Source organism: Colletotrichum chrysophilum, assembly GCF_026319265.1.
Source record: "Colletotrichum chrysophilum strain AFK26 chromosome Unknown scaffold_32, whole genome shotgun sequence".
NCBI lineage: Eukaryota > Fungi > Ascomycota > Sordariomycetes > Glomerellales > Glomerellaceae > Colletotrichum > Colletotrichum chrysophilum.
In genome coordinates, this window is record NW_026517319.1 from 270,504 (window position 1) to 283,110 (window position 12,607).

At 55.5% G+C, this 12,607-nt stretch overlaps 4 protein-coding genes across 4 annotated transcripts; 2 read left to right on the forward strand and 2 right to left on the reverse strand.

Moving 5' to 3' along the window:
* Positions 1-375: 375 nt before the first annotated feature.
* On the forward strand, positions 376-1,943 carry COL26b_005039 (uncharacterized protein; the record flags this gene model as incomplete). Its single annotated transcript, XM_053177895.1, has 2 exons — positions 376-1,599; positions 1,896-1,943. The coding sequence occupies 2 exons, from the start codon at positions 376-378 to the stop codon at positions 1,941-1,943; spliced, it is 1,272 nt and encodes a 423-aa protein (XP_053038204.1).
* Positions 1,944-2,213: 270 nt separating this feature from the next.
* On the reverse strand, positions 2,214-3,647 carry COL26b_005040 (uncharacterized protein; the record flags this gene model as incomplete). The annotated part of the gene is made up of 2 exons (XM_053177896.1): positions 2,214-3,165; positions 3,262-3,647. 2 exons carry the CDS (start codon positions 3,645-3,647, stop codon positions 2,214-2,216), a joined length of 1,338 nt encoding a protein of 445 aa, XP_053038205.1.
* Positions 3,648-4,463: 816 nt separating this feature from the next.
* Positions 4,464-5,529, forward strand: COL26b_005041 (uncharacterized protein; the record flags this gene model as incomplete). The annotated part of the gene is made up of 2 exons (XM_053177897.1): positions 4,464-4,615; positions 4,671-5,529. 2 exons carry the CDS (start codon positions 4,464-4,466, stop codon positions 5,527-5,529), a joined length of 1,011 nt encoding a protein of 336 aa, XP_053038206.1.
* A 3,455-nt stretch (positions 5,530-8,984) lies between these two features.
* Positions 8,985-11,387, reverse strand: COL26b_005042 (uncharacterized protein; the record flags this gene model as incomplete). The annotated part of the gene is made up of 4 exons (XM_053177898.1): positions 8,985-9,929; positions 9,982-10,758; positions 10,885-10,974; positions 11,382-11,387. 4 exons carry the CDS (start codon positions 11,385-11,387, stop codon positions 8,985-8,987), a joined length of 1,818 nt encoding a protein of 605 aa, XP_053038207.1.
* Positions 11,388-12,607: the final 1,220 nt, after the last annotated feature.

Sequence of the window (12,607 nt, forward strand, 5' to 3'; positions counted from 1 at the left end):
CCAAGAAGGCTTGAAAACGGAACGTCCCGACACTTGGAGATGTTTATGAACAGTGTTTCGATTCTAATGGCTGTCGTTGTCGCGGTTTACGTTGGTCTTCTCTTCCGTTTTAACGGCCTCGAAATCCAGGACTCGCCGGCCATGTGGCGGTTCACACTCGAATTCAACCAACTTGTAAGGACCATCTAAGTGTCTTCATACCACATTGCATCGGGCTAATATGGATAGGCTCCCACTATTGTTCCATTGATGTTCGCCTTCGTTCTAGGCCGGACCATCAGAAGCTTCGCTCACTGGAGGCTGCAGCGAGGGGAGCGTGTTGGTTTCTTGGACAATCTTCTTGGTTCTACGACAATGACTGGGACCGTGACGACAATGATTGACATGAAGAGGATCAGATGGTCAAGCATCGTGTTGGTGCTCATCTGGGCGTTTTCACCTTTAGGAGGCCAGGCCGCTCTTCGAGTTTTACTCAAGAAACCCGAAGCCGTCGTCTCTTTTGCCGAACTCCCATATTTGGATGTCAACACTTCGTTCCCAGCGCAATACATTGGCAGCAACATAGGAAATGCGCAGCTCCCGATCAATTCTCTCGTCTACAGCGCTCTTGGGGCGTCTGGGGAGGTCAGACAGTCCAGCCAAGACACCTCTGGCAATGTCAAGATCCCCATGATTGAGCCCTTGCTTGGTCGTCATAGCACGAAGGCAGACGAGTGGATCACCTTGAACGATGAAGACAGGGCCTCGATAACCTGGTCGTCACTCATCGGCATTCCCTTCGGCAATATCTCGCGAACAGGCAGGACCAGCTTCAAGCTGGAAACTTCGTATCTCGAGATGGACTGTCCCATCTCCGAAGAGACTGAACATGCCAGTGAACTTGTGGTCGACGGAGGATTGGACTGCACAATACCCATCAATGGTAAAACATTCAACTGCAGCACACTCACCTCCTGGGGAGGTCTGTCGACAACGCCGTACCCAGACGGTAGAACAAACGGCACTCGTCGACGCTGCATTGATCCCACCGCGTCGGCGCGCGACTTTCATTACTTTGACTGGTCACCGGCAAAAGACGAGCCAACATATGCCAAGTGCAAGATCAACTCTACGTACGTCGAGACTCAAATCGCCTGCGACGGCTACGACTGCATCCCCACGGCGATACGATCGTCGGTCTCGCCCAGGAACCCGAGCACCAACTTCACTTTCTTCGACAGCTGCCAAAGCGACAATGAACTTGCCAGCTTGTACTTTCAGAACCTGTTCAGAAGCCTCACAGATCCTACTAACCGGCAGAAGAGCCCGTCGATTATCCAGACGTACATAGTTGATCCGGAGAAGGGGCTCAATGCAACGGCGGTCTTCGACTTCCCGCGGGCGATCCATGCCGGGAGAGAGAATTTTGAGATTCGAATGGCGCAGCTCCTAAATACCTACTGGCTAGCCACCATAGGAAACGAGCCTCTTGTCTTGGGGCATCCGGAGAACTACGATATGCTAAGCTATCGCAACACGGTGCATGCGACCAACTTCACCTCGACAAACGCGACTATTTTCACGCCGATCACGGTTCTTAGATATGACACCACGTGGATGGTGATACTTATCATATCTGTTGTTGTTTTGTTTACCGCGGCCATTGCTGGTCTTTTGATAGACTTTGGGGTCTGGGTACCAAAACTGCTCTTGAACATCAGTACGCTAACCAGAGGGAATCCCAATTTCGGCGTACCTGCAGGTGGGGGAGCATTCACGGACGAAGAACGGTCTAGGCTCTTGGGAGACTTGAGGGTCAGATTTGGAGATGCTGAGATGAGCGGCGACAAGCATGATGTTGTGATTGGTGATTGTGTAGAGGATGGTGGGCGTGTAGCCAAGTTGACTCATCGAAGGCTCTACTTCTGATTCATCCTATCGGAAGGGATAATCTGGTTAAGTAGGGGTAGTATAATGCTACACATGTCCCTAACGTCCTTGCTTGTCTCTTTCGTCCTTGCTATCCCCGTCGTCCTTGCTGTTCCTGTCATCCTTGATGCCCTGGTCTGCCCACATGACATATATCTTACTTCCAAGTTAGACATTGTCTAAGTAAGAACAACTGCTGATGACTGAGAGCAGACAAAGAGTGTTACCAAATTTGACATTATGAAACGTCTATAGCCATATCTACAAATAAGTTTGAGTTTGATGCAATGAGGCGATCTGGTCTTTCAACGATCAAGACGTCTACAGAAGCCAAATTCCTCCAGCATCTGCCCGACGACAACCATGCCACCGATGGCTGGGGTGAAGAGAATGCCGGCGCCAATGACCACGTACAAATAGAATGACGTCTCTACCACCCAAAAGTACTTGGTCACCAACCAGTCTATCGCTCGCTCCATGAATGTCGCGTTCTCGAGTGCATACGCTATCGCATCGTTGGCGCCAATCTTGTATACGCCGTGTATCTCGGATGGGAATATCGTGCTGAGTCTGATCAGGGGCCCCATGACGATGCCAAATCCCAGCCAGGAGAGGACCCAAACTCTTTGGTATATCGTGCTGTGGCCCGGGTCGAAGCCGGTGAGCGCGGCGACGATGACGAGCGGTGCCAGTAACAGAACTGTCGTCACGGCGAAATACGAGGCGTGGGCTGCTTGGGACGGCCAAAATGTCCTCAGGGGCTCCTTGATACTGTCAAGGTCGACGCTGGCTACAAGGCTAGAGAACCTGCCGCCCTGTCTCCTTGCCCTGTCGAGGTCCGGCGTGTGTACCAAGTAAATGCAGTTGTACTCGGGGGTGAGGAGCAGGGCTGTCAGGTTGACCAGAGACATGAAGGCGTAGGGCGCCACAGTGACACCAAAGGCAGCGTAGCCATACCTCTGCAGCTGATCACCGCGAGTCCGGTATACCGTGGTGATGCCCCATATCGCCTGTCCCAGGGCGAAGAGGGCCTTGGGGATGTTGTAAGTACTGCCTAGCTGAATATTTGAACGGTCGAGGTGGTTGGCCGTCGAATCCGGCGGCGGCTTCAGCGGCGTTCCAACAGGCACCTCGACCAGAATGAAACCCTTGGGCAGCACGCAGGTCCCGTGGATGGTGCGGGAAGAGTGAACCCAACGACCAGCCCCGCGGAAGCGAGACCGATACCAGGGCGGCGCGGAAGTATCGGTATCGTACCTATGCATTGTAAAGTTAGATGCAAGAAAACTTGAATCCTTTTTTTGAGTTTTATGCGGGTTTCCCCTCCTGTTTTCTCTTATGGTTCATACTAACCAGCTTCGGGAAGCCCTATTGAATCTCATCCTCCTCAACGACCGCTCAATCCAGGAGACTTTGGAGCGTTCTGTTTCGTCGACGACCATGCAAAGAGCCCCCGCCCGCGTGGCCCGGCTGAGTTCATCGCGTCTGACGGTCCCGGCGTGGGAGAGCAGCCAGCGGGCGGCGCGCAGGGAACCGGTGCTCGGGAGGAAGAGGGCCGTGATGACGGTGAAGCAGGTCTCGAGGACGGATTCTCCGGGCCGGCTGGGGAGGGTGAGGGCGTGGACAAAGTAGTTCGTTGCATAGAAGATGATGAAATCGCTCCAGATTGGGGGAGTGCAGAGGAGGCGGGGGTCACCGTGGTTGACGGTTCCCGCGGGGACGGTGATTGTGATGTTCATCGTCAACTGGAGCTGTGGGTTGGGCAGATCTCATGTCTCTGTGTGGTTGAAGAAAGAATAGGAGTTTTGCTTCTTAGAGCTTCTTAGAGACGTAATGTTGAATAACAAGAAGATATGGCAGCATGAATAGTAGAAAGAGAGGGTGGAAAAGACAAGAAACAAAGTCGACGAGGCCCCCGGGATCGATGACGTTGGCAGTGAGAACCGAGAAACGCGCACTCGCGCCTCAGAGACCGGCTCTTGAGTTGAATGTAAAAACGACAGCTTTCAATCCAAGATTTGGTGTCATCTAGAGGAATTGAGCAACTTCATGTTTCCGAATATGAAGCATCACCCACAAGAGATGCTTAAGAAACGAAGTGCATGAGGGGGAAGAGACAGAAGAAGACATTGAGGACGCATCGCCACCATTTCATCAATGTGGAACCAGAGGCCTACGTCTGAGCACAGGAGAAAAGGGACCGAATTGAAAAAAGATCCGACGATATCTCATTCATGAGATGCGTTGAAACAAAGCTCAGCTCCGGGCTGAGTCTTCTTGAACCGCTATTCGCCGGGACTTCAGCAGAGACGGAACAAGCTCCAGCGCATGAGAGACGCCACTTGCCTCGCTTGGTTCCGGTGCAGGCCAGAACCTTGACGCTTCTTATCTTATCGGAGGCTGAGCTGTGTGAGTCATCAACCCCCACCACTAGCGCATGCACTTAAACTTTCGACGCGTCTGGACGCGTCTTTGGATTGAGCATTCCACTCAGAGCGACCCGACATATCCCACCACCATCTCCCAGGTTCAGTAAGAGACGAACACACATCACAATGGCTCCTACTGCAGTCGAATCCGCCAACATGTCCGCCGCCGAGAACCCAACAAAGCAGAACGGCGGCAGCCCGGCCAAGCGCCACGAGGAGTACCAGTATCTCGAACTCGTCCGCGAGATCCTCGAGACGGGGGAGCACCGACCAGACAGGTCCGAAGCGATCGCATAACCACCAGCAATGCACATTCACTGACGAGAAACTCAGAACCGGCACCGGAACATACTCCATCTTCGCCCCGACGCCGCTCAAGTTCTCCCTCAACAAGGACGGCGAGCCCCTCCTGCCCCTCCTGACCACAAAACGCGTCTTCCTCCGCGCCGTCATTGCCGAGCTCCTCTGGTTCGTCGAGGGCAATACGTCGTCCCTAGCCCTCAGTGAGGCCGGCGTCAAGATATGGGACGGCAACGGCTCCCGCGAGTTCCTCGACAGCGTCGGCCTCTCCCACCGCGAAGTCGGCGATCTCGGCCCCGTCTATGGCTTCCAATGGCGGCACTTTGGCGCGGAATACGTCGACGCAAAGACTGACTACACAGGCCAGGGCGTCGACCAGCTCGCCGAGGTCATCCACAAGCTCAAGACGAATCCCTACGACCGCCGCATCCTGCTCAGCGCGTGGAACCCCGCGGACCTGAAGAAGATGGCCCTGCCGCCGTGCCACATGTTTGCCCAGTTCTACGTCTCGTACCCGCGGGCACGCGGCGCGGCGCCGTCGACGGACGAGAAGCCCAAGGGACACCTGCACTGCCAGCTGTACCAGCGCTCCTGCGATATGGGGCTCGGCGTGCCGTTCAACATTGCGAGCTACGCGCTGCTGACACACATGATTGCGCGCGCGTGCGATCTGGTTCCTGGCAGCCTCACGCACGTCATGGGCGACGCGCACGTTTACGCGGACCACGTGGACGCGCTCAGGGTGCAGCTGGAGCGGGAGCCGCGGGACTTCCCGATGCTGGAGATCAACAACAGGGAGGCGGGTTGCAGCATTGATGGGTGGAAGGTGGAGGACTTTGTGGTCAAGGGCTACGACCCGCATAAGACGATTGCCATGAAGATGTCTGTGTGAGAGAAGAGAGGCCTATGCGTTGCGTTCCCGGGGGATGTTTGACGGTTCGGTCTGATTGTTTTTTTTTTTTTTTGGGTCGGCATTTGGAGGGGTGTTGGGATTTGCATTAATGGATGCGACACAATGAGCCGCGATGAGCATGAAATATGCGGGTGAGGAGAAATGACGATTGTCCTTTGAATAGAAAGCATTGCGGGTTGGCAGACAATGAGAGTAATAGCAAGCACACAAAGATAGATGACTTGGCTTATTGCAACTATTTGTTTGCCTCGAATGCTTGCAGCCGAGTCAAGTCCTGGCTGTCATCGAGTTAGTAAAGATTTGATGGCGGCCCGATTGCTGCAAATTGGCTGGCATTTCGGTTACCAATGCGACCGAAATACACCTAGCAGCAGCAGCGGTAGCAGTAGCAGCAGCACCAGGTTTGGCGGGTGAAGACGGCATTTGAAACAAGCAGTACAGTTATGCACCGGGTAATGCAACAAGGCCTGCTGGTGGGAGCTTGGGCCAGCCACCCCTTTGGCGATTTCGCAGCTCCCCATTGGATGCATAACGACACGACATGCAACCTTGGCCAGCAAGCTGCGTACAGTGCGCTGCGCCGTGCCTGGCCCGCGACTGCCACGGCCTCGCTTCTCTCCGGGTGCTAAGTCCCCTTGGTCCCCCGTCCACCCACCAAGTTTTCACTTTCGACGCTTCCTCACCTCCTCCTTAACCGTCACAACCTCCACACCAACCAAAACCTCACTACGGATACAACGATTCCTTCAATTGAATCACAAAAAAAAGGGCACCGACTCTGCCTTATCACATCCCGCCCTCCCGCCTCTGCCACCCCGCCGCCAGCAGCGCGCATCGCGCCTGGCAAGCCGACTTTATCTCCGGGAATACCACCGACCCCCAATCGAAGACCGCCCTTGACTCCCCTCTCGTCGTCGTTGTTGTCGTCGCCGCCGCCCTCGCGCGCGCGACGTGATCCGAGCCACTCATGTCCGCCGCCGCAGTTGCAATGGCCGACCACGACCCTCAACCACACAACGGGCACGACGCGCAGCACGATGCCGCCCACGACCTCCACTCCTCCGATCCCGATGCCAGCGCCCTTGGCGGTCCTGGTCCCGATGGCGTCGACTCCCCCGTATCCACCCCGAAAGAGCGCCACTCCCTCACCCTCGACCAACGCCGCGCCCTCCGCCGCTGGGCCAACGCGCAGACCATCCGGCCCAGTCACAAGGCCTGTATAGACTGGTTCTACAACCAGTACGGCCAACACATTTCTCAGTCTACCGTATCCCACTCCCTCAGCCCAAAGTATTCGCGGCTCGACGGCGACAACCCCCAACTCAGCGGGTCGCGGCTGCGCTTTGGCAACTGGCCTGATGTCGAGAAGCTCGTGCTTAGGTGGTACCAGCAGGTCCAGGCCACGGGACGCCATCCGACGAACGAGGAGCTCGGGGAGAAGGCCAAAGCCATCTTCACGGCTTTGCCACGCTACAAGGACGAGACCCCGCCCGAGTTCTCCCCCGGCTGGATTCACAGGTTCAAGAAGCGGTACGGACTGCTTATTAGGCGGCAGAGACGTCATGGCGAGGGCGGGATGAACCCTGCCGACGACATCGGATACCTCGCCGACTGCGTACCGCGACTGATGGCGCTCTCCGCCGAGACCAGCCCCGCCGCCATTCGCGAGTCCGTCATGCGAGCTCTGGGTGTCGAGGCAAGTTTGCAGACCTGTGCCCTCGTCCGCGACGAGGTCCTCCGCAGAATCAGCAACGCGTCCTCAACAGGCCCGCTGTCGCCCACCACGGCGGCGGCAGCAGCAGCAGCCGTCCCGCCTCCGGACCCACACAGCGCGGACGCGAGCATGGTCGCACCCCCCGGCAGCGACACGCCCATGTACGGCGACGAGGACCCCGACATTGTGCTGCAGAACGCGCTGCGCCAGCTGCAGCAGGAGGAGGCGGAAGCAGAGGCCAACGCGGCCGCGGCTCGAGAGGAGCGCGAGCAGCGTGAACGCGCCCAGGGTACGGCCGCTGCTGCGCTGGCGACGCCCGCCATCCAGCGGGCCGCCTCCACGGCCTCGCGATTCGTCCCATCGACGCCCGAGCTCAACCTGACGCCAATTAAGAATGACGATCCTGTCTCGGCGAACGAGCGGCCCCTGCGGTGTCCGTTCTGCGTGAACCAGAGGATGCTTCGGACGATCAAGGAGGCCGTGGAGCACATGTCTACACACGTAGTGGTCTGATTTGAGGATTTGAGTGAAGCACGGGAGTTTGATTACAGCCGGCTCCCCTGGAGGAGGAAAGGAGGAAAGGAGGAGAGAAGAGAAACGAATGAGAAATACCCAACTTTGTGATTATCAATACTGGCGACTCGGATCGTCTGGAGTACTTTTATTTTCTACGGGAGCAAACTCACGTGCTCTTGAACAAGCTTGCGGACTTTCCCAACCCATCGAAAAAAGGAGAGGCCGGCTGCTTCTTCTCTCACCGCCAAGCGCAGGTTTATTTCGCAGGAATCATGAGCAATGCATGAGATCAGGAGCAGGGCGCGGCATGGCGCACGAAGGGAGTTTTTATTCGCTACCCTGTATGTAGCCTTATAATGAAGGTTTTTTTACGTTCACTGTATATTCCTCTCTGCCTGCTTTGCAACACCAAGATGAGAAGTTCGCTCGAAGGCGCTCATTACTCGTCAGACTGTTAAAACTAGTCACTTTATTGCACACATGCATACACTTCGTCACATTTTGTGGTCGAAGAATGTTGAACTGGTTGATCTTTGTCTCTTTCTCGCTCAAGTACTGGTGTTGCACTATCATCCACTGACTTTCTGGCTCATCCGCATCATCCACTCATCATCAAAAGAGCCCTTCTATCCTCTGGCCTTCTCCTGTGACGCAGAGCGTGAGGGACCAGAGAAAGGGCCCTTGGCAAACTCCCGTGTCGATAAAATGGGAAGAAATATGGCAAGTCAAGTCTGCCGTTTGCCCAAATATAACGCCCGCCAATGTCCCCATTTCCCATATCCTCATGATGGAAGCAATTCCGTCTTTCGTCTTTTGAGAAACTCTTGGACAAATGGACCCCCGGGGGCCGCATCAATAATTCTTTTTGTTTTCCCGTCATCAACATCAACATCAGTCGAGGAAAATCGTAAATAGGGGACCTGCCGAGGCCAAAGAAGCGTAAAAGAAAAGAAAGGTAGTCGCTGGCGCGTGAAGGAAAGTCGATCCACTGGCATCATGGTCGCATGTATATCAAGTCCAGCTACTAAGAGAAAACAATATAGAAGTGAAATTCGGCCATCGCCTGTATAACAAGACAGAGTGTGGCAATGCGTCGCGTGCGCTGGGAATCATGAAACAAGAATGCAATGGCGGTCGGGAATATGCTTTTCTTCGTAGACAGTCGCAGAAACCATTGGGGACCACAAGCTCGCGTGCGCCTGAATCATACTTGCTCAATGTATAGCAAGAGCTTGTCGTTACGGTCCAGAGCAGTGTCGAGATCGTTGTCGCTCATGAGATTCGGCTTTTCTCCAGTTCGGTCGTCCTTGTAAAAGAGTTGGATCTCTTCTCCAACAGGAATCTTGAGTCTGTCTGAGATCTTGTCGTAGAGCTGCTGGAACGAGATGTCATTCGGCACTCGGATGGCGATGAGGTCACCGTTGAAGTAAAGCTTAATCTTCATGGCCTGGGCTTGGGCAATACCAGGTGAGACAGATGGCTGGGATTGGGACAGCGATGATGGCTGCCGAGTCATGCCTGGCTGGCCCATAGATCTTTGCTGTGGCGCTGCGGAAAGCCCCGCGTAGCCGTTTCCGTTCAGGTTATTCCTCGACGATTGTCGCGACGCACCGTCCGCCGGCGAATCCGTTGACGATGGCTGGGAGCCGCCCGATAGTCTGTACTCATCTTCGTTCGGTGCGTTGGGGTCGATTTCGTAGTCGCCCTCTCTAGGAGCGAAAAACTGTCTGACGAGGGGGCACCTGGCGATATACGCAGGTTGTGCGAGGAGGTTCTTAACGTAGGCGTCCAGATTGTGTAGGCGACCCTCGGTAATGGCATCAGTAACGTAGTTGACGGGCCCCGGCATGTACGGCAAGGTGCGCTTTTGCGTTCCTGTGTTGCCTGCCTCTGCGGGAAACTCGGTGAGGAGCGCGATTTGGAAGTCGTAAAAGTCCTCGTAGTATCGAGAGAGCTCCCAGTGACGGCCATCCTCCAGCACAGCCTCGATGACAAACCAATACTTGTCCTCGGCAAAGCAATATCTGGGGATGCGGGCTGAGATCGGGGCATACAGCTGGTCGGCGGATTTGGTGTAGGGGGTAGTCGGCTGCGATGCCGCCTGTTGGGAAGTTCGTGATTGTTGGTAATTCGCCTGTTGTTGCTGCGGCTGCACGACAAGTTAGTTTGATACAAATGAGAATGAGGTGGGTTTGGCTTACGAAACTGTTACCGGTCTGCTGGGAGCCACGACGTTGGCCTTGCTGGATGCTCATGCGCTCCATGCCTTGCTCCAGAGAACCTTGCTGTGGCGCACCGCCGACATCGAACTTGCCCAGCGTAATGCTGCTGTTCTTGTAGTCGGCAGCCATCTTCTTCCATTCCTCAACCTTGGGGATACCCGCCTTCTTGATAGCGTCTGAAGCATTGCCAACAGCGCTGTCCGTCGCCATGTCGCGAATTTCGACAAATGACACGGGGATAAGACCTGGCCCACCAAGTCGACCGATAGGCTTTGCAACGAACCACTCGGGGTTGGATTGCGCGATGACGATGATGGCTTCACCAGCCTTGGCTTCCAGTTCGTCGGCGCGCTCTGCAACAAAGTCGTACATTACGATGCCGTAAACCATCGCGCCAGATCCCTTGCCAGCAGATCTGGACATGCGCTGCATCGCAGGAGGTGATTGCATGGCACCTGGAGGCGGTGCGGCTTCGGCATAGCCGGAATCGTGGTCGGGGTTCTTGGAAATAGTCGGTGACATTGTTGGGGGTCGGGGCAAGCCGCCACCGTCGGACTGGCCGCTGTCTCTCTCTGTACGGCCCAAAGCCTGGAAAAACGCGACAGGCACGAGACCGCGAGCGTCGGGCAAGGCTGGGTTGCAGGCTTCGTACCAGTCGGGGTCGTTTTCTCTTCCGATTACGTGGAAAAAGTCGCCTCGGGAGAAGCTTAATTCCTGGTTGGACTGGGCTTCATAATCGTATAGGGCTCGGATAACCTGGAGGCGGGTCTTTGGTCAGCAAGCTGGGCGTCGTAAGCTTTCCCCCCCGGTTGCCCCCTGGTTGGGTTGGGCGCGGCATCCAGCACTGGGGAGGATGGTGGAGCGGGCAGATAATTTACACACCTTCTTCGGAGGGACGATGGCAACGGCGGACTTTGGGGCGATGCTGATTTTGGCGTTATCCTTTTCGCCCTTGATGGAGCGACGGAGGGCCTGTAGTAGGTGAGGCACCGTTAGTAGGTGATCGGAGAAGCGATTTCTGGCTATCGATTCGCGAGACATCTTGCTTGAGCGCATGCGGGGTCAGGAGGACGAGGAAAGAAGGAAGCAGAGTAAGTGACAAAGTCGCAGAGCCGATATGAGCAATCCAGCTTTCGGCATGAAAATGTCAATCGCGCAGTGATGTGTTGTGGAGGAAATCGCAAGCACACGTGGTGATGGTGATATGCGCGCATCTGGCTTCATACGAGGGAAGACGAGGGGGGTGTGTGTGGTTGAAATGGGGGGAGGGGGGGAATGAGACGGAATGCAGCGCAGCGCAGCGCAATGCAGCGGCGGTGGCAGGCAAGATTAGGAAGAAGCACAGCGGCAGGTACCAGAGGGGACGATGAATCACGAACCTTCATCTTGTGTGACACTCCCTCTGGATGAGGGTAAGAGTGAGGGCGAGGGCAGTCGCAGGCGTGTAGAGACTGGTAACCGTAACCTGGCGAGATGGAAATTGAATGCGAAGCTCGAAATGGAAGTGGTGACGGGGGGGTACGGGGGACGGGACGGGGGACCCTGTGGCACCACGGAGAATCGATAGGAGGTTAGGGAGCGAAATGTTCCTTCCGCACAGCCTGATTGGGCGCAAACAGGGGTTGCAGCAGAGAATCGGTGCGACGACGAGGACGACGAAGACGACGACGACAACAGGCAGGAAGTGCTTGAGGTGTGGTGTCTATGTCTCGTTTTGCGTGTGTCGCTACTGGACGTCGATGCTGCGGCTGCTGCTGCTGCTGCTGCTGCTGCGGGAGGGTGTCGGTGTCGCAGTCGCAGAGGCTAAAGCAGTTCCTGCTCTGTTGCAAAACAAGCCGAATGACGCACGGAGAAGGCGCTGGTGAGAAGGTGCGGATGTGGTGGTGGTGGTTGTTGCTTGTTTTTTTTTTCTTCCCTGGTACCCAACTGAGGAAGGAGGGGAGGGGCCGGGCTGATTGATGCCGGTGCAGACGGGAAGGAAGCAGGAAGGGAGGGGCGATGATGACCGGGTCGCACTTTCCTGGAAATTGCGCTGTTCGCTGAGTCGATGCCGTTGGGCGTCTGAGGGAAAATTCCGAAAAAGGAGGGAGAAGAATGTAGAAAGAAAGGAAAACCCGAAAAAGGAACGGCTGAGATTGGGACGTCGCCTTCCTTCAGAAAGTTGACGTCGAAGTCGGACTTTGTTCGAAAGTGTTGGTTGTTCGTTCCCTTACAAACTTCCTACGCTGCTCTGCTTCTTCTTCTCGGTTCCAAAACTCGGATTCTCTGTGTGCTGATGCCGAACGTTTCCACGCAAACACAGTCTCCTTTTGTCGACCAACAAGTCCTTCCGGCTTTCCCGCTTTGAGGCAACGTTGTCCAGTTGTCTTTCTGTCCTCTGGCTGATCGATCGACTGACCGGCGTGCTAGGCTGTCTCTCCCTGGCTTTCTTATTCCGACTCGGAAGTTGGCTGTCTGTCTCTCGCTCTCGGCCTCCGAAACAAGATGCCCGCAAATCAACTCGGGCTACACAGTGCTGCTCGTTGGGGTCGCAAGAGTTGGCAGTGCGTATACACCTAAGCGTCACTCCTCAGTCTATGACTGTCGTCCAAGGTCCAAAGTTGAA